We start from the raw sequence: 28,000 nt of genomic DNA, 5'->3' as shown, positions 1-28,000 counted from the left end.
TACCTACTTTAATCCATCGCTTTTTGCGGTAATTCTCGGCTGGGCAATCTTTTGATTTTGCCGCTTCTTTAGGAGCCGCACACATTTGTCAACATCAGAAGCACCGCCAATTTGCAGCGAAGTTTCCCTTAGCAACGGAGCGACGCTCAACTTCCCTCAACTTCCTCTTTGGCAGTCAAATGCGGATTTGTCAAGCGGCCGAAGGCGTGAGAAAGACCCATTGGAGGCCTCGTCGGGCGGGAAAAAGCTGGTGGTTCGTACTTTCAAGTTCTCGATAAACGGCCCAATCATTGGTAGCGAAGGGATGTCAATCATGGGGTCCAATGGGGAGGAAGCTTTACCCGGAAGAGGAAGTTCGTCTGCCTAGAGCGGCTTTTTATCTTTTTTAAGCCTTTTCAGTGGCGAATCGCAGTTCATTCGCAGAAGCCACCAGTGAGAGAGAAGTTGCCTCTTGGGGTGTTTGGGGGAGTTATTTTTCTGTTTCTTTTCTTACCCTTGTAGCTTGTTCGGGTTTGATGTCTATTCCCTCCTTTCTCTCTTATACGAACAAGCCCCCGCGATCATTTTTTGCTCGATGTTAACGAAATGTGCGACGTGGCTCGCGATGGAATTTAAGCATATAGATGCGAGGAACGATTTAAAACCCCTAAATTTGGAACATTGAATTATCCTCATGTACTGTCACCTGCCCAGCATATCTTATTAATCTGTTTTTATATCGATTATGGTTTTCCCTTAATTGAATTATAAGGATAGAAAAACGTGTTCGCCTGCTACGAACTTGTTTAGGAACGGAGTGTATAGAGAACCAAATACAATTGAATTCTATTTGGGTGCCTCTGAATGGGAATGTGTTGAAAACTGAAGGCACAGCATGATAGCTCATTGACCGAAGGGACCTCTGCAGTGTGAAGAGGTGGGAGAAGTAGTCTCCTCCCTCCTTTGGGTTTTCCTGGAGATCTGTCCCCCTTTTTTTTCCTCCTTGATATATAGAGTATCATTATCATGTCTCAGGAAAGTCAGCATGGGAAATGGACATTGTCCAGTAGTGAAGACAGTATGGATGAATTAATTGAGTCTGACAAACCTTCTACCTCTGTGACGCAAAGAGTCCAAGAAAATAAAAAGAGTGACAACTCTTGCTCAGAGGCAAGGAAGGCGGCTCACAAGAGAAAAATGTCTCCTCTAAAATATGTAGCTGGAAACTTTCCACAGAAGGAAACCTCCGATCCAAAATTTACCCAGGAAGACTTTGGCTGGTGTCTTTCCAGTAGTGAAGATGAGGATCTTAAAACCACAAGTGGAAATAGAGATGCAAAAACTGCAGTCAGAAAAGCAGAGAGTGGTACACTCATGGAGCAACCAACAGCTAGTAAGATTTCATCAAGTCACAAGTCTGCAAACCCGTCTGAAGTGCAGGACACCTGGGATCTGTTGAATGGGCAGAACCCTTTCAGATTCTTCCTCACGAAAGTCAAAGGAATTAAGTCAAAATACAATTCTGGTGCCCTTCATATAAAAGGTAAGCAGTACCAAGGCAAAAATACTGTGGGGAAAATGTGCCTAACCATGTTACTTTGCTTTTCTGAAACAATGATACATGTAGCTGGCATATAAGCAATGTAATACAGTAATAACCCGAGGCCCTAACATTACACCCAAGGAAACTTCCTATTTGTTTTTTTGTTTTTTTTAAACCCATTAATTTATTTAAAAATGGATGAGAAACTAGCATGCTATGGAATATCAATCTCAATAGTCTGCATTTTCAACAATGGCTCTGAGCTCCACATATACCCCAAAGGTATTCTTAAAAACTAAATTGGTGGATTCTACAAAATGTACCTACTGACCCAGAAAGACTGGAAGAGCTTAAGAATTTCTTACATAGTTACCAAATTGGCTCCAACCAATCAATTATATTTATGATCAAAAGGCCCAGAAGATTACATTTTTCTGTGCTTTATGACAGGCATTGCAAAATACAAATGAACTCAATCGAAAATAATAAAAAAATACGTAATAGAATTGCTATATTTTGCTTGATATCTGGATCGCTTGTTTTTGTAAACCATCCTTTTTAAACTGTATCAAAATACTAAATATATATCTTAATTTAGTGCCTTCCTTATTTTGCTTCCAGCATATGCTGGTTGGTAAATCTGCAAGCAGGTTCTATTCTTACCCATATCTCAATTGAATATTTTATTTATTTATTATTTGGATTTCTAGGCCACCCTTCTCTATAGACTCAGGGCGGATTACAAAACAGAATAAATGCAATAAGAAACATGTGAGAAACCCAAACATTAAAGTAATCTATGCCTAGTCTAAAAACACCATTTAAAAAACAAACCAGTTATCCACATGCATTCCATTGCAATATGGCCGGAGCAAGATGCTCAATGGCCCCAGGCCTGCCAGCAGAGGTGAATTTTTAAAACCTTGTGTCAAAAAACTAAGGATTTGTAGGTTTTTTGTTATGGTTTAAACCAAACCAGGACCAAAAACAACCTTAATTTTATATTGTTTAAATCATAAAATGTAAGCAAGCTGCATTTTCCCCTAATTTGGTTAAACCAGAATATTGCAATTAGTTAAAAATAGACCTACCTGCTTTTAGTTGGCTACAGTGAGGGAGGCTGCTTAATAATATTAATAGGACTTACATACCACTTCACAGTGTTCTAAGCGGTTTATAGAGTCAGCATATTGCCCCCAACAATATGGGTCCTCATTTTACCCACTTCGGAAGGATGGAAGGCTAAGTCAACCTTGAACAAGTGAGACTCAAACTGCCAAATTGCAGGCAGCAGAAGTAGCCTGCAGTACTGCATTCTAACCACTGCGCCACCACGGCTCTTAAGTTATTTATGTTGCAATTTAATATATAATCTGCATATCTGAATATACAGTGATACCTTGTCTTACGGACTTAATTGGTTCCGGGACGAGGTTCTTAAGGTGAAAAGTTCATAAGACGAAACATTGTTTCCCATAGGAATCAATGTAAAAGCAAATAATGTGTGCAAGCCCATTAGGAAAATCCAAACTTTAAGGCTTAAAGAAAAAGCGGCAGGCGGAGCGGTGACGGACAGCGAGGAGAAGCGAGGAATGGAGGTCCTAACAAAGGCTAACGCCGCCCCAAATCTCTCCCAAAATCGCCCTTCAAAACCTTCCTACGTTGCCCCAAATTCCTCCAAAAACCGCCACTCCAAAAGCTTCCTATCACCCCAAATTCCTCCAAAAACCGCCACTCCAAAAGCTTCCTATCACCCCAAATTCCTCCAAAAACCGCCACTCCAAAAGCTTCCTATCTTGCCCCAAATTGCTTCTAAAATCGTCCCTCTAGCCGCTTCCTCTGCCACCCAAATCGAGGTCCTAACGAAGGCAAATGGAGTGAAGAAAGGCAGCAAGGAGTAATGAGGCATTTTGAAAGGAGAGGTGAGTTTGGAAGACTTGAAGTGATTTGGGGTGGCTTAGGAAGCTTTTGGAGTGGCGATTTTTGGAGCAATTTAGGGCAAGATAGGAAGCTTTTGGGGGAGTGATTTTGGAGGCAATTTGGAGTGGTGTAGGAAACTTTTGGAGGGGTGATTTTAGCAGCGAGATGGGACGAATGAAGCGGCAGGATTGGGGGGATTTTGGCAGCAGGATGGGGCGGCTGCGAGGAGCAGAGGAAGCGTAGGGCTAGAGGGGAAAGTGGCAGGGAAATGGGGCAGCTCCGGCGTTCCCCGCCTCAGGTGCAAGCAAAAGGGGGCGGGGAATTCCCATGACAGCAAATGGGAAATCCCGGCGGTGACAGTCACAAGGCAGGGGAATCCCTTCTGTAGTCAGAGAGTGCAGGCGCAGTACGAGAGCGCAGGCGCAGTAAGAGAGCCCACAGACCCAGGCTCAGGTTTGTAAGACGGAAAGGGTTTTTAAGACGAGGCAAAGAAATCTTAAACCCCAGGTTCGTATCTCGAAACGTTTGTATGACAAGGGGTTCGTAAGACAAGGTATCACTGTATATTCAAATTGCCTTTATTAAATGGTAGTTTGTTGAATGTAAATAAAAATGGTTGGACTCCCACAGCATGTTAAAATAAACATTCTTAACCATAAACCAGAAAATTATATCATTGATTTTGTTTTTGCAGTAAACAGTTCTTGCTATTATGTGTGTATTCCTGCATCATGGTTATAAGTCATATAATTTGTTTGGTTTGGGTTTCCTGTAATGTGTGAGCCTGACCTGAGCAAAATCTAGGATTAGTTGCTTGACATTGCTTAAACAAAAATCTGTTACCACTTCAGTTGGCATGCTTGCTGTACTCACAACACATCTTTTTTTTACTTATAATAGATATTTTATCTCCTCTTTTTGGGACTCTTGTATCTTCTGCTCAGGTACATTTTATTTATTGTCTTTTTAATATAAGATAGAGATAATATTTTCTGTAGTAGTGTCAATATTCAGAATAGTCTTTTAGAATGTATAATTAAAATAGCTTTGCATAATAAAAATGTCCAAAAGCTATGGTAGAATGATTATTGACCAGTATTACAAAATAGGTGGTAGTTATAAGAGTCATGAAATTGTGTATATCAATTTATATTAATACATTTATGAGCTTAGTTATTCTTTAGAAATCTATTAATTAGTGGTAGTAAATCAATATTTGTAATGTTTTAATTTAAGAACTACTTTTGTAGTCCTGCTCTTTGATTCTTGTCAAGATCACTGAGTGTAAAAATATAACCGAACTGTGATGTTTTTCATTTGTTTTCAAATTTTCTAAGTTGGGAACCCAGATTTGTTATTTATTATTCTCCAACAAATCAAGATTGTACATTAATAATACAAGCAGATTTGCAGTAGTTGCTGTTAAGTAATATAAGGTGGGATCGACAATGTGGGAAACTCTTTAATTAGTGTTTATTCTTGAGAGAGTATCCATGCATTAATTAATAGAATGTGTGCAATTAGGCTTAAATCCCAGCTTAAATTTTGCATCTATTTTTGTACATTGTGAATGGCATTTGTTAATTTTCTAATATATTAGAACATTTGTGTCTTATGGATAAGGCAGCATACAAATCTGTATAAACATCGGTACAACTTCTAACATGCTGTCATTGATAGGCTTAATATTGCATTCCCTTCCCTTTTGATTTCTGAAAACTCTTTTAATTTTTTTTCCCTGTGGCAAAGTTTAATTATTGTATAGATGTGGAATGGCTGGTCCAACAATATCCAAAGGAATTCAGGTACATAAAAGAGTTTTGGTATTTAATTTCAGGTTCCATTTTGTAATTCTAATTCATGCGTGCTACATTTATTGTTGTGGCCAGTATGATGAGATAAATGTGTTATTTGCTACATTGGATAAGAGAAATTAATTTAAGGATACAGCAAAAGTATAGATCCTTCATTAGAAGATGTCACTCATTGGAGAAAACAAAGAGATAACATTTTTGCACTGACGAACTTTAATTCTTAGCATAACTTTTATTTAAAAACATAATATATTTCAAATGTATTTATAAAAATGTTTTCTCTTGTTAAATAAACTGTCATCTCCATTAATAATCGAGGGGTAATATCCATTTTCTCTGAATTAATGTAAAATACTGTAATCCCATTGAAGCAATAGCTGTTTTTGATATTTTATGGTAGAAAAGTAGCATTTACATGTATACTTCTAGAGAACCTATTTAACTTTTAGGCTCCTTGGATTGTGCCTTGGGCACAAAATGGCAGGGGTTATTTTCATAACTATTTGTGTCATGTTCAAATTATGTTATTGAAGGGTGAGAGAACCCAGATATTGTTACTTGCCTATTAGATATTCAGTTACAAGAAAACATAGCCAGTATTGGCTGATAGATATGATTGAAAATTCAGGAGATGTAGTCCCAATGCCTTGTGAAATAAGTTTCCCCCGCCTGTTTATAAAGTTGAGCAACACATAGAAAAAGCAACCTCTTTTCCCTCCCCGTGAAGAAATACATCTGTTCATTTTTGTTCCCTTTAATTTTTCCTACCATTCTCCTTTATATTGTGTGGTGCTGAATTGTGCTGTCCTCTTTAAGTCATCACATTTATAAATGTCAGGATGAAGACGGAAGAGAAAATAAAGTGTGGCTACAAATTTCTTTTAGAATCCTTGTGGGAAAGGGAGGATACCCTATTTTGTGTTTGCAATGCACAACAGCTTTTTTCATGCTTACGTTTGCTTTCCAGGAATAACTATGTAATTATACTATGTTAGTTGTTAGCATTTTTGGAAGTGGAAAGATAAAGTTGATCATCCCATGCTGCTGGGAATGCAGGTTACATTTTTAAAGGGGAAGGGAAACAGTGTAAATAAAACATTTCACAATTATCCTTGAGAATGTAACTCAAAATATTTCTAAGCTAATTAAGCTGCTTCAAATTAATAATTAGAGCCTTGTTTAGGTGAATTTTTTATATATATTTCTTAATCTTAGGGACAAACCTTTATTAATAGTCCATGGAGAGAAGCGAGAATCCAAGGCTGAGCTACATGAAGATGCTCACCCTTATAAAAATGTTCGCTTATGCCAGGTAATTACTTTTATTATCACTACATTTAACAAATGTATGCACAGGTAGCCCTCGACGTACGGCCACAATTGAGCCCAAAATTTGAGTTGCTAAGTGAAACAATTGTTAGGTGAATTTTGCCCCATTTTATGACTTTTCTTGCCACTGTTGTTAAGTGAATTACTACAGTTGTTAAGTTAGAAACATAGTTGTTAAGTGAATTTTGCCTTTGCTTGTCAGAAAGTTACAAAAAGGGGGTTACCTGAGCCCCGGACATTGCAACCATCATAAATATGAATCATTTGCCAAGCATCTTGATTTTAATCATGTGATCTTGGGGATGCTGCATAATTTTGAAACATACAAGTCTCTTTTTATATGAACATACAGTATATATACACACACATACATACATAGATACACATACATACGTACATTAAAAAAATTGATAAAGGGAGATTGAGTCTCAGAAGAAGGGCGGCATAGAAATCTAATAAATTTTTAAAAAAATCTATTTCAAGCTACGTATTTAGTTCTCATCAGAGAGCCATACTCTTCTGGCATTCAAACTTGGGCTGTTTGCCTTGTCAGGCAGTTACTATAACCTCTAAGCCACAACGCACACATACATATAAACATACATTCATTTTACCCCAAAAGAAAACATTCCCTGATAAGCCCAATTCAGCTTTTGAGTGCATGGCACGAATCCCAGCGACCAGTTAGGTCCCACGGAGTTGGCCTTCTCCGGGTCCCGTCGACTAAACAATGTCGTCTGGCGGGACCCAGGGGAAGAGCCAGCTCCCCCTGGAGATTAGGATTGCCCCCACCCTCCTTGCCTTTCACAAACTCCTTAAAACCCACCTCTGCCGTCAGACATGGGGGAACTGAGATAGCTTCCCCAGGCCTATATTGTTTATGTATGGTATGTTGTGTGCATGTTTTTAAAATTATGGGTTTTTAGTTTTTAAATATTAGATTTGTATTGTATATTGTTTTCTATTACTGCTGTGAGCAGCCCCGAGTCTACGGAGAGGGGCGGCATACAAATTTAATAAATAATAATAATAATAATGCCAAGTGCTTATTTCAGGGTTCAAAAAAATATAAGATAGGATCTTATTTTGGGGAAAACACAGTACACACACACCAATAAAGTGAAGGAGTTCTTTTTCCTAATTTTTCATGTTTTCTTCGTTCATCTCTCTTTTACTGCATACAGTAATAAAGTTTTACTGCATAATAAAGCCTGGGTGAGCTTGGGCCAGTAACACACATTCAGCCCAACTCACCTCACAGAATGGCTGCTTTGGAGAAACTAGGACTAGAAAGCTATGTTTTCTGCCTTGCACTATTTCTAAAAATAATAAAGACAGGATATGGATAAAGTAATGTTCTACTTAAACCTTCCCTAACCTGGCATTTTGTTATCCACATTTGGAATGTAATTCTCAAAATTCTCAGTCTTTATGACTGCTTACTGGGAACATTGGAAATTGCAGCTTCAGCTCATCTGGATGATAATGGCATTGAGTTACAATCTGAGAAATTTAAAATGAATGTGCAACAATTTATTGTACAAAATGATGTATGAAGTATCTTTGAATTGAAGATTATATTGTCTAGTATTAGCTATAAGAGGTCTACTATGCAGTTTGTGTAGCAGCCACCAGAGTGCATCAATATAAAGCCCAAAAAAGTATTTGTAGTATTATTTTCATATAATGACATGTGCCCTATACTGGAAAACATATCTTTAAATAATGTTCTTATTGTAGGCAAAATTGGATATTGCCTTTGGAACCCACCACACGTAAGTAATTTATCATAAATGCTGAATGTCTGCTATAGAAATATCTTACAGTAATTACTTTGATAAATGCTGCTGTGATTGTATAGTGTAATTACAATCATGCTGTTGTGTTTGGGTACTGAGAAAATACAAATAAAATGCCAATTACCTTGATATGCCCATTACCTCTCCTCATTATTAATCTTCTCCAGCTCTTTTGCTTTACAAAATATTATTTTAGGGCCGTGATGGTGAACCTATGGCATGCATGCCACAGGTGGCATGTGGAGCCATATCTGGACATCTAATTTTCGGCTCCTGCAGAGGCTTTGGTAGGGCGTTTTCAGCCTCTAGAGGGGCGGGGGAGGGGATTTTCACCCTCCCTAGTGTTCTGTCGGGCTCTCTGGTAGAATCCTCCCAAAAATTCACAGGTACAAATTTCAGACACACACACGTTTGAAAATTCAAAACAATGTTCTTTATAATGAAAATTCACTTAAACCAAGCCCTCTTTTGGTATAGCAAAGAGCACTTGTCTCCAAACAAACTGGTAATTGGTACAAGTCCCTTATCAGTTCTGTGATACTTATCTTGCAGCTGTGAGGCAATTCACAGTCCTTCTTCTTTCACAAAGTGAAACACACTTTGCTCTGGTTTAGTTTCAAAGCGGGGGGAAATCAGCACACAAAAAGTCAAAGTCAGTAAAGCAGTCACGAAACCCAACGATCAGATAATCCTCCACAATGGCCAAACCCAGAGGCTGTTATTTATAGCAGCCTCACTAATTACCACAGCACCACCCAACCACAGGTGGCCTCATTTTCTTTGATAATAATCTCTCAGTTGTTGTTGCCTATGCATCGCTCTCCGCATGCGTGGCTGTATCATTAACTCTTGTTCTGAATCCAAGGAGGAGCTAGATAATTGATCTCCTTCTGAGCTGTCTTCCCCACTCTCCTCCTCCCTGTCACTCATGTCTTCTTGGTCAGAGGAGCCTTCATCAGCAGATTCCACCAGGGGCAAAACAGGCCTGCAGCATGTGGATGTCTCCCCCACATCCACAGTCCTTGGGGCAGGAGCAGGGCCAGAGCTAACCACAACACCTAGACTCCAAGAAAGCCTCTCGAGCCTGGGAAGGTCAAAAAATGGGCCTACGAGGCCCACCAGATGTCAGGAAACTGGGCAGCGGGGGTCATGCACAGGAAACTGAGCAGCACGGGTATGGGGGGTGTCACATGCACAGGAACAGGCACATGGAGTGTATTGAATTATGGGTGGGCACATGTGTGCATGCAGTAACATGCGTATGCGCCCTTTTGGCACACGGGGAAAAAAAGTTCACCATCAGTATTTTAGGGTAATCTGTACACTCTTTGAATTAATAAACCTAATTCATTTAGCATTCCCCTTCCAGAATTCTCAGAAGTAGCTACACTTGGTGAAGGTTGCTTGAGGGTGTTATCAATATATGAGAAGGTTTTCTCCTGGAAAGGAAAATGCTTTGTTATAAGGTCATGGCCTTATAATAAAAGGTTCAATACTATAAATCTCTTTTCATGTTGAAAATACAGATGTCAGTTATACTGACAGTTTATATAAAATAATTCAGGCTTACAGTATTATAGGTTGCTTTCAGACGCATTTTAATTTTGATGTGTTTTGTGTCAGATGTTCCCAGGCGCCAGTTACATACATGATCTTACACCTATGGATACTTTGAAAATATATCAGAAGGACTTTAACGAGTGGGTTTCATTTTTAAAAATGGGTTTTCTTCTCAGGGATTCACCAAAGCCTGAAAGGGAGGAGTTTGTTTTAATGAATAGTGGAGAAGTGACCCACTTTTGCAAGATCCAAAGCACTTTTTACAAATAGTTGGTGAAGAGTGTAAGACCAGTTCTATCGTCTTTATACATTGGTCCACAGACATTACTGACTAGGATTCACACTTTTATATTCTGTACATAGTACTATGACTTCTAACAATATTCTGACATTCAGGAATATAGCAATGGCACTTAGACTTCCATACCGCTTTCCAGTGCTTTCCAGTTTTCTCTAAGCAGTTACAGAATCAGCATATTGTCCCCCAAAAATCTGATCTTCATTTTACCAACCTCGGAAGGATGGAAGGCTTAGCCGGTGAGACCCAAACTGCTGGCAGCCTGTGATCAGGAAAGATAGCTGCAATATTGCATTTTTGTAGCACATTTTCCCCACTATCATAGTATTATAAATTCCCTGAATTACAGAACATTAGAATTCATTTATGCCGTAATTTCATATTTAAGACATAAAATATTGGAATATTAAAAATATAGAAACAGTGGTACTAGATATTTTAATTATTTTTTCTCCATAATGGCCTATACAATACTTTAGTTTTGAAAGGCAAAGGTTCCTTGGAGTCCATAATGGCATGTATGTATGTGTCTTTTTCTGGAATTATAGTTACTTATAATTCTGTTTGCAAGACAGATTAAATCATGGAGGCAACAGCCACATTCTGCAAATGTATTCATATTGTTTGGTTTACATACAATACTAGCCCATTGTGTGCCTTTTCAAATTATGCTATACCAAACGAAAAAAAAGCATTACATTAGCATTTTGTGGGAATCAGGCTCGTGTAGGGGGGGTTTTTTCTTTAATGCGCTATAAAGCCATAAAACAAGATAGGACTGATGCTTTAAACAATTCATCGGATAAAATGTTTGCGATATTAAAATAGGATTTGAATGATTAATTTTAGCAAATTCCTTTTTGTTAAGTAAAGCCTAGTGCTGTTTATGTTTATTTTTTTATTTATTTAAAACGTTTATTGTACGACATACAATCACACCGTTGAGCCCCAAATTTATGTTGCTAGGTAAGGTAGTTGGGAAGTGAGTTTTGCTCCATTTTACAATTTTTTTTGCCACACTTAAGGAACTCACTTCAGTTAAGTGAATTCTGTGGTTGTTAAGCAAATTTAGCTTACCCCAATTGACTTTGTTGAGTGCCATTGGGAAGGTTACAAATAGTGATTACATGACTCTGGGAGAGTGCAACTGTCATAAATACATATCATAAATACATGCCAATTGCCAAGCTTTCAAATTTTGATCACATGACTGTGGGGATGCAGTTAAAGCAAATCAAAATCTGTCACCATGGCTAAACTTTCACATGCAGCCTATAATTTCATCTCATTAATCTCATCCTATCCAGAATGGCATGGTGGCCCAGAGCTGGAGCTCTCGCCTCCCAATGAAAAAGCTGTGACTTCGATCCTAGGTAGCGGGAGATATTTCTCTTTCTGGGCTTGAAGAGAAAATATCTGGTGTGAACTCCATGTAGGCATAAGGAAGGGCATCTGGCCAGTAAATTCTCAGCTTAATTTATTCGCCCCATCTCCACCCTGATGCAAGGGATTACAGGGTTGTTAAAAGGGGGGGGGGATCCCATCCTATCCCAGTGGTTAGGCGAAAAGCCAAGTCTTAAGTGCGCTGCTGAACATAAAAAGGGTGAGGGCCTTTTGTTACAAGTTGAAGTCCACAAGTCTTAAAAGTTGCACTACCTACTATATACTACCTTTGTTCTGCTCTGCTCTGATTTGCTCTGCTCTATTCTATTTTATTTTGTAAATGTCTAGGCTACCCATCTCACTATAAAGGGGCTCCTTACAAGATAAAAAGCTGCAATATCAATCCTTATACATTAAATAAAATTATAAATATTAAGATTAAAATGAGCAAAAGTCAACTAAAAGGAATCAATGTACAATGGGGTGGAGATGGGAACTTCTTTAAAACATCAACCACCTCCAATATCACCTTAGTTATCCTTCAAAAGTGATTTTATAAACCATTAATCAAAGTACTATACGTATATACTGTATGTAAACTCAAATTTCCTTTGAGTGGCCCTAGGACAGGATTAGGTTTTGTTAAAATACAAATTATTTATTTTAGTTATTTATTTAGTGAAATTTAAATGCCACCCAACTCCAGTGGACTCTGGGTGGCTCACAATCATAACAACAATTAAAAAGCAGTGTAAAAAATAGGTTACATTATCAACAACAGCAAAAGCATAAAAGCATAATAATAGCTCATAAAAACCATATATACTCTCAATCAGTCATGGTCCCAGGCCTGCCGGAAAAAACAGGTCTTAACAGCTTTCCAAAAGGTCGGTAGGGTGGGGATGGTGCGGATCTCCGGAGACAGTTGGTTCCATAGCCAGCTGTACAAATTCCAAATTTGTATGGTTGTTGCATATTTTGTTACAAGTAGGTAATTAATATTTTCTCAAACAATTTTCCCAGATAGTATTGTTTTATTATTATTTTAGGCTTTACTGTTCACTGTATTTTGCAGCATATTAAGCAACTCCTAAAGACATTTTTGCTTTAATTTCTAAACTATAAATGTATTTTTAACACTAGCAGAACCATATGTAATATGCAGCAAGTCAGTTATATGACTAGGTATATTTTTACTTCAGTACATTTTGATTCTCAGGTGCCAGTTTCTAAGGCAACCTAACTTTGCAAAAAAAAACCCTAAATTTTCTATTTAGAATCTAATTTAATTACTTTTTAAAATGTACACAAAACCAAGCTTATAAAAAGAACAGGTGACTTACTTAGCAATTTTTTAAGTGGGTGGGCATAATAATAATAATTATAATAATAATTTATTAGGTTTGTATGCCGCAGACTCGCATAACAGGATCACATTTCAAATTGTGGAAACGATCACATATTAGGGTACATTTTATAATGAAATATATTAAATGCACACTGTAGAAATTAGAGTAGCTATTTAAAATGACAAATACTTTTATAACATTTCTTTAAAAATAAATGATATTATATCAGTGGAGAATTCATAGACAATATAGTAGTCAATTATTTGAAAGCCCTATTCTCCAGGAAGCTAAAATCTTTTAATGGAGAGATTAGAGTCCCTGAAATTTGTATATGTTTAATTGATTCTTCAAATAATCTATACAAGTTTTAAAGCAAAACTAATGCTTTAGACAGGCCCCCGCTATAGCCAATAGACCCAGCATACTTGTCATTCGCTAAGAATTACAAAATCCTAATTTTGGAGCCATTCAAAATTATGTAAGAGCATTAAAATGGTATTGTAACATTGCATAAGCCTTCTATGCACTATATAGCATATAGTGAATGGCATACATGTTATAATATACTCAGATTGTTCAATATAATGGCAGTTGGTAATTAGGAAGAAAATTCTTACCAAGTTTGGAAGTTATGAATAATATAAAGGCCAAATGCACTAAAGGAAAGAGATTAGTAAATAATACATTATAGTAGTATTAGGCACTTGTCTTCTTGTTTAGATCTGTCATAAATTACTGTCAATATAATCTTTCCAATAGTAATATTATATAGGAGCATCTATAAAGGTGATGTCCCAAAAATATTAATGTATTTAGAGCAACAAAGCAAAAAGAATTCCAGCACAAAACAATATAGGAAGAAAATACTCAGACACCTTTATAGTTTTGCAGGAGCATAAAAGGAAGGTTGGGACTTGCATGAATCTTTTACAATAGTCTAATGAAATTATTTTTTCCTTCCCTGTAGTCTGCTTCCTGGTCTGGTCCACATATAAGGCTGATAGACATTTAGTCCAGCCAATCAGTTGGATAATCAAGATTGGAATAGATCTCCATTTAGAAAATATTATCACACTTGAAGGAAAATTTTAGGGACTCAAATGGATCAATATCATTGCAACTCTTTTACAGCTCTATTGCATGGTTTTATGTAAATGTGCTCTTCATTATTGGCCTTGGTTTTTGAAATTTGTATAGTATTTGATATGCAATTATTTTGGGGATATTTAAATTATTTTTACAGAAAAATGATGTTGTTGAATTATGAAGAAGGCTTTCGGGTGGTGATACATACATCCAATCTTATTGCTGATGATTGGTACCAGAAAACACAAGGGTAAGAAAAATTATAATTGGATATTTTGGTCCATGACTGCATGCCATGGTTAATGTCTTCACAATTACTGAGTTGGTTATTCTTAGAGGACGTATTTTTGTTTATATATCAATTATTACTTCCGGAGTATAAGGCAGTCTAAATAATACCACTTCTTCCAGTTTGTCCCACAAAAGTAATCCTATAATTGAACTCAGAGTACGGTAATTGGCCCAAACTGTAGGTGGTACATTGGGATCTTCCTGATCTTGGTCCTGCTCCCACATCTTAGCATCTTCTTAGGGCTGGAAAAAAGCTTTGAAAAAATTATATTCGGAATATAAGACACACCCAAATTTTCAGCCTTTTTTAAGGAGGGAAAAAGTGTGTCTTATACTCTGAAAAATATGGAAGGTGTCTTTTGAAATTATAATGAATCTAATTAAATCACTGCATAATTTCTATCGTGGTAGTGGGTTCTGTGAGTTCTCTACAGTTCTCTACAGTTCATAGAAAAACGCTGTGAATATATTCTCTTATAGTTGATGTCTACAATTGAGATAGTGCTTTGCTCTATTTCTCATATAACTCAGAAAGATTAAAAAAACACCTTTTTATTCAAGATAGAGTATTTCCTGATGTGTGCTTTTAGAGAGAAAATGACAGAAAATGTTTGGCTATTTTCTACATAATGGCTATTGACCCATTTCTGTATGCCCCGTTTCATTCATCAGTATAAAAAATATAATCCAAGGCTATTGCTTTAATACCCTAAGATCGACTTAATGAAAGTTACTTGTGTCAGACTGTCCTGAACTTCTAAGTTTCTGCATGTCTGTCTTTCCTTGCTACAAAGATAAATTATGAATGAGGAAACTTAAAAAAATATTATGCACCTTGCTACACATGCCAGTCTCTGTTAAGTGATACCTGGGGTTTTGTGGGTCTTCATTCACTCCTTATTCTTCCTCTTTAACACTTACATGGGAGCAACATGTTTACAGACTTCCTTTTCTTTCTTCACGCAGTGATAGAGTACTCAATATGGTGGGGAAAGGTTTATAAAAAGTCCAGATGTATTTGCAAATAGGACCCATTACTTATAAGAGAACCCATATCATTTATATAACTGAAGCAGGGGCAGATTGCTTCTACTGCCGCTATTGGTGTGCTGCGTACGCAACTTCAGTCATGGTGCATGCACGTGTGAGCATTCTGTGGGAAGATGTCAGTTTTTCGCTACACATGGAAAGGAACTTCATTGATGGCATGGAACTAAATCATCAGTATATGAGCTCCATTTCTTTACCCCATTGAAGGAATTAAATTCCCCTCAGCAGGCAGAAATTTCAACCAGCCCACAGAGATAAGAGAAGAAGCCCTCTTGGCAGGTGGCAGCAGCTGGCAACTACCTGTACTGAGTTCCCCACAGAGCTTTTGGGGAAGCTATCAGAGAAGATTGCAAATGGCAATCACATGATCAATTGGTGAAAAGTGCAAACAGATTGCTAATCACCCAGATTGTTATGACATGGGAGTTGGTATCACGTGATGTGGGAGGGAGGCAGAAGAACATTTTACAATGACCAGAGGACTTTACAGGTCATAAAACACTATTTCTGCAGCCATTGTAACTTCTAATGGCCATTCAATGACTGGTTGTAAATCAAGGTCTACCTGTATGATTTCAAGACACGGTAAATGTTCATAAAACAAGTTTGATAGAATATGAAGGATGTCATAACTGAATTTAACTTTGCTTTGCAAAAAAATACAAAGTGAATGTTAGTGTTCCTTCTTTTTTTAAAAAAAAATTATTGATTTTATTTAACATACAAACATTTAAACACCATACAAACAACACTGAACATTTACAATTCCCTATATGCATAAAAAGTTGATGTTTTACAATTCCATTTACTATGCATTTTTTTAAATTTCCACCCAATTGTACAATTTCTCCCACACTCTGTAGTAGTCCTTGTTTTGTTGATTTGGTATTTCATATGTTAATTTGCTAAATTTGGCGCAGTTCTTTTTAAACTATATAATATGCGCTTGTTGATGTTATTTTATTGCTTTGCCTTTTAATATTTTAGAATATGGCTAAGTCCTTTGTATCCAAGATTGCCTCCTGGGAGCGCTGAGTCTGATGGTGAATCTCGTACGAATTTTAAATCAGATCTAATAAGCTATTTGATATCTTATAAATCTGCTAGTCTGATGGAGTGGGTTGAAATAATTAAGCAACATGATCTTTCAGAGACAAGGTATATAATCCAATGTATTAAATAATTTATCACAGTTTCAATGTTCATTACACTTCTATAAAAATAATGTGTTTCAATAGAAGCTATTTTTAAACTATAAAATTGCATTCATTGCAATAGAGCATTTAAGATACATTTTTGTAAGTTGGTTACTAGAGATAATGTCAATATTTCGTTTGAAAAGCATTTTGTTCTTATGTTCAGTAATTTAAGTTAAACTTTAGATAGAAGCTTTTTGTGAAGATGTGTCTAGGTTTTTTAATAAGCAGTAATGCAGTTTGGGAAAATAACTGTTTTGAAATAAATTGTATTATATGTGAAACAATTTGGGAAGTCAATTTTGTGTGGTTATTTTTTATGCAGAGTATATCTTATTGGGTCAACTCCAGGTCGATACCAAGGTAATGAAAAAGAAAAATGGGGTCATCTTAAACTGAGAAAGGTATTCAATCTTTATGCCTGTCATTTTTCCTGCATTTCTGATAAACGTTTGTAAAACTGTGAAGGAACTGGAATATTTCCAAGTAAATATTTGTAAATATTTATATTTCATGTTTTGAAACAGTTCATCTAGACCAGTGATGGCAATCCTTTTTTCCCTCGGGTGCCGAAAGAGTGGGTGTGCACTATTGAGCATGTGCAAGTGCCCACACCCATAATTCAATGTCTGGGGAGGGCGAAAACAGCATCCCCCTTCCCTCTGGAGGCCAGAAATGGCCTGTTTCCCAATTTTTGGTGGACCCAGTAGATTTGTGTTTTGCCCTCTCTAGGCTTCAAAGGCTTCCCTGGAACCAGGCGAGGGTAGAAACACCTTCCCCCATCCCACCAGATGCCCTCCAGAAGCCAAAAACGCCCTGCCAGAGCCTCTGTGCGAGCCAAAAATTAGCTGGCCGGCACATTGGAACTGACCTAGGGCAACAGTTCGCGTGCCAGCAGATAAGGCTCCATGTGCCACATTTGGCACCCATGCCATAGGTTTGCCATCACTGATCTACACCGTCCATCTACCTCAAGGAAGGAATGTGAGTGGTAAAGAGGTAATCTTATGAAGAGGTAATCTGGTGGCTCATTGTTGAAAAATTCATTGCTAGCAGCTTTCCTAATAGAATAACCTTCAGACTTTAAAAACTGTTAGGAGAATTCATCATATACACATAAACCCTGTTTGTTTCAGCATTAGGCATTTTGGACTCTCAAGTTATAAAACAATACACAGATGTAAGCAAAAATAATAGAAAGAAAAGTAGAAAAGTATGAACTATCTAAGCATGTCACATATTTCAAGTTTTTAAAATGAAAATTTTAAAGAATGAAGAATATTCTATAAAATTTGAATTCTGTGTCTAATTAAACATGTTGCATCATTTTAGTGTGAAAATTATTTTCAAAAATTGATTAATTATACATCTTAAATTCAGTCCCTGTATAGATGACTATACAGATTTGAATTGGATGATCTATCCCCAACTTTTCTTTTATATACACTGAGTGCATGTGCACCAAGATGAATTCCTTGTGTGTCCAATCATACGTGACCAATAAATCAATTCTATTTTAATCTAACTGACTCTTCAGGTGTTCCAACAGTGAGCCCATTACCACTAGAATTGGATTCATTCACTTTGCTGCTGTTTGTTCTTTTTTTCTGTTCCTTTCATTTTTCCTAGCATTATACATACACTACATTATACATTATTTAATTAGCAGAACCATAAGAGATTTAGGCTTACTTTTGCAGTCTCTGCAGGCAAGATTAGAATTTGATAAACATAATGGTCAGTCAACCAATAAATGTTTTATACATACTGCATACCATCTTGAATTGTTCCAATTAGGCAGCCCTGTATTATTATTGTTGTTATTGTTGGGTAACTCAGAAATATGTCCCAAAAAAGTGTATTTGGATTGCATTAACAATTGCTAGTTTCCTTGAAGGCCGGTCTACATAAAAAATGGTTTTTAGTAGAAATTGAATGCTGGGTTTTTTCCCCCTAACAACAGTGAATATGTTAGCCTGTGTCTGCCATAATGCTGGCTCACTAATATAAGAGTTAAAACTCAACATATCTGCAAGCTATTCAGAAAAATAAGATTTCAGCACAAATGTCTGCAATAATTGCAGTCTGTTGGATATAATACTGAACATATGTAACTAATTAAGGAGTAGTGTCTTCATAAATGATTTTTTGTGTCTCATCTGCTACTTAATTAAATAATTGAAAGTGATAAAGTGTTAATATTTTTTTGGTGTTGTTTCTGTTTCCCCCCACCAAACAGCTCCTGAAGGAATATGCAACACAAATACCTAATCAAGATTCTTGGCCTATAATAGGACAATTTTCAAGTATTGGATCAATGGGAGCTGATCAGTCCAAATGGCTATGTTCAGAATTTAGAGAAAGTTTGGGGAGTTTAGGAAGCAAGTTGAAGACTCCTCCAAATGAAATTCCTATCCATCTGGTATTGGCCACTTGATACATACATGCGTGCGGGTCTGAACATGTGTAAGAGTGTCTGTGTGTATTTATAGTGTTAGAGCATCTGCTACTGGGACATTTATTTACAGAATATATTACTGTTAAAAATGCACCAGCCCACACACACTGAAATGTGTGGGTGGGTGTGTATGCATATATCTTCTAGAGCCCAGTATTCAAAAAAATAGTTTGGGCACTTCTTTGCAAAAAAAAAAGGTCTTGAAAAATGAATCAGTCAGAAGTCATGCTGCTACCATTTATTCCCCCTTAAGGCCTTACCCAGTATGATCAGAAATTGCTGCTTTTGAATTATTGTAGTGGGATTGATGGTCTCAAAGGCAGGATTCAAAATGGAGGTTCTTGTTCCCATCTCTACCCTTAAAACTTAGGAGAACATATGAAAGCAGCTTCCTGATTGGTTGCTATGGAGAAATGAAGAGCAAATAATGGCACTACCAAAAAAAATTAGCTATTTCACCATCAAATTTTAAAAATATAGCCAGGGTCTGTTGGTTGTTCATCCTTACTGAAAATATGTTGTTCATTTCCACAAAATCTCTACTTCACTTTTTTAAGTATTCAGATTTCAAAATGTATATTTGATTCAACTAATCTTAGTCAAGTCATGCTTTGAATAAACAAAAGTCTATTCAGAAGCTAGTCTCTATGTTAGATTTTTTTTTAAAAAAAATTGTAGCCGAATCTCAGAAAAACATAACAGATGAGTTTTCAGCAAATGAATAGCAGTATCAAACATGACTGGTATATACTCATGCTGTTACTTGGCAGTAGTATTTTGATGATTTGGTAAATTGTATAACATGCATGATGCATTTGTTATCACTACATGTTATTACATCTGCTTTTATTTGTTTAGATTTACCCATGCGTCGAAAATGTGAGACAGAGTTTAGAAGGTTATCCAGGTAAAATATATATATATTCCTGCCTGATAATAAAATTGTAATGCCACATGTCAAAATTAAATAATTAACTTTTTCTTTCTTTTTTAGCTGGAGGTTCGCTGCCATATAGTATGCAAACTGCACAAAAGCAGCTTTGGCTACACTCTTATTTCCAGTAAGTTAAGATGCTGCCTTTGAGGTCAATGTTTTAAAGTAAAGATGTAAACAAACATTAAACACTTAATGTACTTTACCTTTCTAAAATGTTTTAGAAAGATATTAATATTAGATTTGGCTCAGAATGTTCATCATAAAAATCCAAACAGAGATTATATGAATTGAGTTTCAGATGTGTTGTAATTATTAGCCTTTTTAAAAATGGCTTAGTTATACAGTGTGCCAATCAATTGATTTTCCAAAAATGAAACCAAAGAGACATCTTATGCTTCAAACAAACTCATAATGGAAAAGATTAGTTATTTTTCTCTTGTGTGCAATAGTTTTGAAATTTCCCTCTAAGCTTATAAAAAGCTACTAGTTGAATATAATCAATCTACCCATAGCAGAACCAAAAAAAATTATATCCATAGATCAAATGCCAACATATACACATCAGTAAAAGTTAACAAAAGTTAATATGTATCCCTATTGAATTCATATATATCCACTCATGTATGTTGTACTCCTCAACATTTAAGTATGGCTTTTGATGTAAAGTATGAACAGCTAAACTAAGAAAGGAAAGCTGAAAAACATGAGTACAATGTTTTCTGTACTGTATATCTGTGTATTCTGATCTATAATTACTGGAATGGTGTAGATTACAGCTTTGCATGTGACTGGTAAGGATATCTAAATCATTCTTCCTCAAACTGGTATTATTCCATGCTAAGTGGAATAATTCCACTCAGAGTTTAAATCCCAATATACTTGGAGCACTGGAGCATAGTCAGGTGGCCCCAACTATATTGGCCACCTGAAATTGACCCCAACTATAACTGGAACGGTATCTTGTCTTTCCTATCAACTGTTGGAATGTTTATTTACATTACTTAACTACATTACATTACATTACATTACATTATTTAACCGTATTGGTGGCTAAGACGCTTAGCTTGTCGATCAGAAAGCTCAGCAGTTCGGCGGTTCAAATCCCTAGCTCTGCATAACGGAGTGAGCTCCCATTACTTGTCCCAGCTGCTGCCAACCTAGCAGTTCAAAAGCATGTAAAAACGCAAGTGGAAAAATAGGGACCATCTTTGATGGGGAGGTAACAGTGTTCTATGCATCTTCGGCGTTTAGTCAGGCTGGCCACATGACCACAGAGATGACTTCAGACAGCGCTGGCTCTTCGGCTTTGAAACAGAGATGAGCACACCACCCCCTAGAATCAGGAAAGACTAGCACATATGTGCGAGGGGAACCTCTACCTTTACTTAACCACAACTGTGTAATTGAAATCAACCAGATTCTTCAAATGTGTTGTGTTATGTTTCCCATTATCCCCTGCCATCAGGAATGAACCTTTTTAGTTGGGATGGATAGAAGCTATTCACCATTACATCTTGAAGTCACCAAATTAGAATATTTCAAATAATACTCAGTTTTTAACAAGGAGGAAAAAAATACTTCTTGCTATGGGTATCATATCCTGGGAATTAGAATCTAAAAACGTATATTGGGTTTTTTATTATTATTATTATTATTATTATTATTATTTATTAGATTTGTATGCCGCCCCTCTCCGCAGACTCGGGGCGGCTCACAACGGTGACAAAAACAATATATATTGACAAATCTAATAATTAAAATCTAAGATAACAATTATACATTTAAAAATCTAAAAGCAAAGGAACCCCAATATAAAAAACATACATACAGTCATATCATGCACTAGAACTACATAGGCAGGGGGAGCTGTCTCAGTTCCCCCACGCTTGATGACAGAGGTTGGTTTTAAGGAGTTTACGAAAGGCAAGGAGGGTGGGGGCAATTCTGATCTCCGGGGGGAGTTGGTTCCAGAGGGCCGGGGCCGCCACAGAGAAGGTTCTTCCCCTGGGCCCCGCCAAACGAAATTGTTTTGTTGACGGGACCCGGAGAAGGCCCACTCTGTGAGACCTAACCGGTTGCTGGGATTCATGCGGCAGAAGGCGGTCTCGTAGATACCCTTGTCCGGTGCCATGAAGGGCTTTATAGGTGATAACCAACACTTTGAATTGTGAACGGAAACTGATCGGCAACCAATACAGACTGTGGAGTATTGGTGTTACATGGGCATTTTGGGGAAAGCCCATGATTGCTCTCGCAGCTGCATTCTAATTTAATCTGAAAAATTCTTTTCTTTTGTTTTAACCCAAGCAAATGGTCAGCTGAAACTTCAGGTCGTAGTCATGCAATGCCACATATTAAAACTTACATGAGAGCATCCCTGGATTTCCAGAAGATTGCATGGTTTCTAGTGACAAGGTAAGTCTTTCACAGCTAGTCTTCGGCTTATAATTGGGACTGAAATTTGCATCACTGAGCCATGCAGTCGTAAAGCAAGATGTCATGTGATTGCATCGCTTAGCTGCCACAATTCCCCTTGGCATCTGGCACAGAGAATGGCTGGCACAGTTTGGAGAACAGTGCAAGAGGCCTGAGAAGAAGAGCGGGCACAGCCAGCAACTGGGTGCACCTTGGCAGCAAAGGGAGGAATATCGTGAAGATCAAGCTGGGCACAGCTGAGACTGCAGAATGTGGAGGGAGGCTGGGAATTTCCACTGGCCATGATGTGGTTACTAATAGAGGCCGCACTGAGACTGAAAGAAAGGTGGCAGCTGCTAAAGGTCCCAAGTCTCTAGTTCTACCCCAGCACTGCCTCCATCGTAAATGCAAGTAGATTGCCAAGCACCCAAATTTTGATCACATGACTACTACAGCTGTAATTTCAGGCATAGGTGAGTCCCTTCGTTCAGTTCCAAACAAATGGTCCTAAATCAAGGATGGGATATTTTTTCCTATTTTTTTTCTCTCCAAATTCTTGCATTCTATGCACAAACAGAACTGTTTTCTTCTCTTTTTTGTTTATGCCTGCTTAGTGCCAATCTTTCCAAGGCTGCTTGGGGAGCTTTTGAGAAAAATGGCACCCAGCTGATGATCCGATCATATGAACTAGGAGTTCTGTTCCTGCCTTCAGAGTTTGTAAGTTCATTTTAATCCAACGCCAGATTGCAATGAATGCAAACAGAGCCAAGTTGCTTTTTTTATCTATTGCTCAAGAATGTCAGAAATACATTTGCATAAGAAAGTAAAAAGAAAAGTATTTTTATATGAATAGCTCAGTTCTGAAGAAAATTATTAGTTACCCAACACTATGTAGGCTCATTTAACGGCTGTATTAAATTGCAAATCTATATTATACTTTAATGCTAGGAAAAGAGGCTTATCTGAATCACCAATTTGTTTATTTCTCCCGGTCATCTAATCACTCTTTATCCTTTATTCAGCAGGATATTTTTTTTCGGGACAGTGACTACACTTCAATCTTTAAAATAAATTGTGGGTTCTTTGAGGGCTATAATAAAATGTGCAATGGTGTCATTAAAGACACAAGCTTTCAGACTTTTATTTGAGAATCAAAGATGGATGAAGGTGGTGCCGTGGATATTGCCTATCTGGACTTCAGCAAAGCCTTTGATACGGTTCCACATAAAGAGCTGATAGATAAATTAGTGAAGATTGGACTTGTTCAGTGGATTTCAAGCTGGTGGAAGCGTAGACATCAGAGAGTTATTGTTAATGGCGAGTATTCTGAGCAGAGACAGGTTACAAGCGGTGTGCCACAAGGGTCTGTTCTAGGTCCTATTCTTTTTAATATGTTTGTGAGTGACATAGGAGAAGGTTTGGTAGGGAAGCTTTGTATATTTGCCGATGACTCTAAAGTGTGCAATAGGGTTGATATTCCTGGAGGGGTCTGTAATATGGTAAATGATTTAGCTTTACTAGATAAATGGTCAAAGCAATGGAAACTGCAGTTTAATGTTTTCAAATGTAAAATAATGCACTTGGGGGAAAGGAATCCTCAATCTGAGTATTGTATTGGCAGTTCTGTGTTAGCAAAAACTTCAGAAGAGAAGGATTTAGGGGTAGTGATTTCTGACAGTCTCAAAATGGGAGAGCAGTGTGGTCGGGTGGTAGGAAAAGCAAGTAGGATGCTTGGCTGCATAGCTAGAGGTATAACAAGCAGGAAGAGGGAGATTGTGATTCCACTATATAGAGTGCTGGTGAGACCACATTTGGAATACTGTGTTCAGTTCTGGAGACCTCACCTACAAAAGGATATTGACAAAATTGAACGGGTCCAAAGACGCGCTACAAGAATGGTGGAAGGTCTTAAGTATAAAACGTATCAGGAAAGACTTAATGGACTCAATCTGTATAGTCTGGAGGACAGAAGGGAAGGTGGGGACATTATCAAAACATTTAAATATGTTAAAGGGTTAAACAAGGTTCAGGAGGGAAGTGTTTTTAATAGGAATTAATAGGACAAGGGTGCACAATCTGAGGTTAGTTGGGGGAAAGATCAAAAGCAACATGAGAAAATATTATTTTACTGAAAGAGTAGTAGATCCTTGGAACAAACTTCCAGCAAATGTGGTTGGTAAATCCACAGTAACTGGATTTAAACATGCCTGGGATAAACATACATATCCATCCTAAGATAAAATATAGGAAATAATATAAGGGCAGACTAGATGGACCATAAGGTCTTTTTCTGCTGTCAGTCTTCTATGTTTCTATCTAGACATAGTAAAACAATTACTTATGAATGTTTAACAAATGACCCAACACAGGATATATTTATGACATAACTGGCAAGTCCAATGCAAACTCTTCACCTTTTTTCCTGCTTCTTACTATCTTGTGCTTCCTTACTAACTCTGTTGTCTTCCACACTTGTGACTATTTTTTTTAACAAAGTTAATGATGCAGTGAATTTGGCAGTCCTCGAGACCCCACTTCCGGACTTCTGTGATTTTGCGATGCTTGGATTTCACTGAGGCTCCCCTCGCTGGGAAACCACACCTCCGGACTTCCACTGCCAGCGAAGCGCCCATTTTTGCACTGCTGGCATTCCCCTGCAGCATCGTAAAAACACAGAAGTCCGGTGGTGGGGTTTCCCATGGAGGGGAGCCTTGGGTGAATCCCAGCAGTGCAAAAACGGGCGCTTCGGCTGGCAAAAGGGGTGAGTTTTGGGCTTGCACGCATTAATCGCTTTTCCATTGATTCCTATGGGAAACATTGTTTCATCTTACGAACATTTCATCTTATGAACCTCGTCATGGAACCAATTAATTTTGTAAGACAGGGTATCACTGTATTTCATTATTTAATGGAATTAACCTATAGTATGATGTAGAACACTTCTTCGTTTCAAATTAAGAAAGTTAAGTTGGTTTTTGGAGATCTTACTTAATTTAAGGAAAATAATTATTGAGTAATAGATTGTCTGCTTCTAATTATAGCAGATTGCTGATACTTTAATTATTTGATTATAGTTGCTATTTAGACAACCTACCTAATATACACATTGGCAGCATGTTACTAAAGGCATCATATTACTGTATTTGTTTTTGAATTTTGGTTGAATGCAATATTCTTTTTTTTTTAGGGTTTCAATACAGGGTATTTCCAAGTAAAGGAAAATATGTTTGCTAATACATCAGAATTGTCATTTCCTGTTCCTTATGATTTGCCTCCTGAAAAGTATGAAAACAAAGGTAAGGTATTCTCCTTCTATATAATTATTTTTTCTGCATACAGTGGTACCTCGAGATACGAGTTTAATTCGTTCCGGACCTGGGCTCTTAAGTCGAGCAGCTCTTATCTCGAACGACTTTTCCCCATAGGAATTAATGTAAATAATTTTAATTGGTTCCGGCCCTCAAAAAACTCACAAAGTTAGTCTAAATTATGCAGAAAGACATGTTTTTAATGAAGAAATGTACATGTACATATAAATGAATAATGAAGTTTCTTTCACTTAACTTGTAAACTTTCTTAAACTTTTAAATTTACATATGTTCAACTTCTCTGCCACCCAATCCTGTAGGACAGAGGTCCCCAACCCTTTTTGCACCAGGGACCGGCTTTAAGCGATCAAGAGAGGAATGGGTGAATGAATGGACGGAGGGTGGGAAGGAAGGAAGGAAAGAGGGAAGGGACAGGAACAGAGGAAGGAAGCAAGGAAACTTATCAAAGGGGAGAGTAAGAGAGGAATGAGTGAAGGGAGGGAGGGAGGGAAGAAGGTGGGAAGGAGAAAGAAAAGAAGAAATAGAGGAAGGGAAGGTAAAAGAGAGAAAGAAAAAGAGCAAGAAAGAAAGAAAGAAAGGGGGAAGGGACAGGAACAGAGGAAGGAAGCAAGGAAACTTATGAAAGGGGAGAGTAAGAGAGGAATGAGTGAAGGGATGGAGGGAGGGAAGAAGGTGGGAAGGAGAAAGAAAAGAAGAAATAGAGGAAGGGAAGGTAAAAGAGAGAAAGAAAAAGAGCAAGAAAGAAAGCAAGAAAGAAAGAAAGGGGGAAGGGACAGGAACAGAGGAAGGAAGCAAGGAAACTTATGAAAGGGGAGAGTAAGAGAGGAATGAGTGAAGGGAGGGAGGGAGGGAAGAAGGTGGGAAGGAGAAAGAAAAGAAGAAATAGAGGAAGGGAAGGTAAAAGAGAGAAAGAAAAAGAGCAAGAAAGAAAGCTGCAAGCACCCCCCCGAGCCCCCCAGGCCGGCTGCAACCTTTTAAAACACGCGCGCCGCTTCGCAGCTGTCTCCTGAAGCCGAACGCGGAAGTTAGCGTTTGGCTTCAGGAGACAGCTCCTTGGCGCTTGTATCTCGAATTTGGGCTTGTAAGTAGAACAAAAATATCTCTCCCCTCCCAGCTCTTATCTCGAGTTGCTCTTAAGTAGAGCAGCTCTTATGTCGGGGTTCCACTGTATAAGTAAAATTAATCCACTTGAATTAATGAAAACTATTTAAAATAATAAAGAACATGCAGTTGTAGATTACTGGGAAAAGAGGAGTTAGAAAGGCCAAAAGAGACAAGTAGGTAGAATTTTGTGTTTTGTGAAGAAATTTCCAAACACATTTCTTAACTAGATACCATATGACAGCTGCTTAAATTACAATTGTTACAAGATTTTGTTTTCAAGTCCAGCTGAATCTTGAAATTTTTACATATCATTACCTCTTTGCCAATGCATACTGAATGCTGATTCAAGTGTTAAGATTATCAATTACGATTCACTTGTGTAATGGTGCTGCAACTGAACAGTTGTGTTCAGAAGTTTACATACCCTGGCAGAATTTATGATTTCTTGGCCATTTTTCAGAAAATATGAATGATAACACGAAACCTTTCTGTCACTCATGGTTAGTGTTTGGCTGAAGCCATTTATTATCAATCGTGTTTACGCTTTTGCAATCAAAATGACAACAGAAACTACCCAAATGATTCTGAACACTTCACTTTTGAAGTGCAACTCCATTTAAGACCAAATATAACCAAAGAACCTTTGACTCTGTAATTGCTTTTAGGGTTATTATATATAACATTGCTCACTACTTAAAGATGGTTTTAAAGAGTTGATATTATGAAGCAGTAAGTTTATAAGCTCATTTCAAGTAAAACATATTCATAAACATTTCCATAGTTTCAAAGTGGCAATACTGGATTATTTAAGATTAACTGGTGGATAAGAAAATGGCTAGCTTTAATATAAAGAATTTTAGGAAGGGAGAATCTAATTTAATTTTTCTCAGTTCATCTTTCTCTGTGGTATAAATCTGTCCTTTTCATTTGCTTTGCAGACCGCCCATGGATTTGGAATATTCCTTACACCAAAGCTCCTGATACACATGGCAATATGTGGGTTCCGAAATGAATAGTTTAAAATAATTCTGAATTTTTATTCAGAATTATTTGAATACCTGTCAGATTTTATGCTTTATCTGTACATTTTATTATATATCTTTACACTTGGAAAAAAATATTTGAATAAAATAAAAGACTTTGGGTTATTATTATGGCTG

The 28,000-nt window shown here is 37.3% G+C and overlaps 2 protein-coding genes across 2 annotated transcripts in view; one reads left to right on the top strand and one right to left on the bottom strand.

Moving 5' to 3' along the window:
• The window catches only part of EFCAB11 (EF-hand calcium binding domain 11), a 44,305-nt gene extending 44,135 nt beyond the window's left edge, over positions 1–170 (bottom strand). The window contains exon 1 of the mRNA XM_070753683.1: positions 8–170. Within this exon, the coding sequence (XP_070609784.1) occupies positions 8–85 (78 nt within the window). The 5' untranslated portion in view covers positions 86–170. The remainder of the gene's footprint in view (positions 1–7) is intronic.
• TDP1 (tyrosyl-DNA phosphodiesterase 1) lies at positions 56–27,991 on the top strand. Its single transcript, XM_070753670.1, has 15 exons — positions 56–1,522; positions 4,343–4,386; positions 5,192–5,247; positions 6,472–6,568; positions 8,326–8,360; positions 14,218–14,310; positions 16,389–16,559; positions 16,923–17,001; positions 18,837–19,019; positions 19,914–19,962; positions 20,050–20,116; positions 22,300–22,407; positions 23,022–23,124; positions 25,595–25,703; positions 27,779–27,991. The coding sequence occupies exons 1-15, from the start codon at positions 1,006–1,008 to the stop codon at positions 27,850–27,852; spliced, it is 1,785 nt and encodes a 594-aa protein (XP_070609771.1). The 5' UTR covers positions 56–1,005; the 3' UTR covers positions 27,853–27,991.
• Positions 27,992–28,000: the final 9 nt, after the last annotated feature.

Source organism: Erythrolamprus reginae, chromosome 1, assembly GCF_031021105.1.
Source record: "Erythrolamprus reginae isolate rEryReg1 chromosome 1, rEryReg1.hap1, whole genome shotgun sequence".
NCBI lineage: Eukaryota > Metazoa > Chordata > Lepidosauria > Squamata > Dipsadidae > Erythrolamprus > Erythrolamprus reginae.
This window is presented reverse-complemented; position numbering and strand designations above follow the sequence as displayed.

Coding starts and splice junctions, on each gene's coding strand:
- TDP1 (XM_070753670.1), top strand. CDS start 1,006: ATGTCTCAGGAAAGTCAGCATGGGAAATGGACATTGTCCAGTAGTGAA. Junction 14,311..16,388: donor TGGTACCAGAAAACACAAGG/GTAAGAAAAATT, acceptor TTAATATTTTAG/AATATGGCTAAGTCCTTTGT. Junction 19,020..19,913: donor ATGAAATTCCTATCCATCTG/GTATTGGCCACT, acceptor TTATTTGTTTAG/ATTTACCCATGCGTCGAAAA.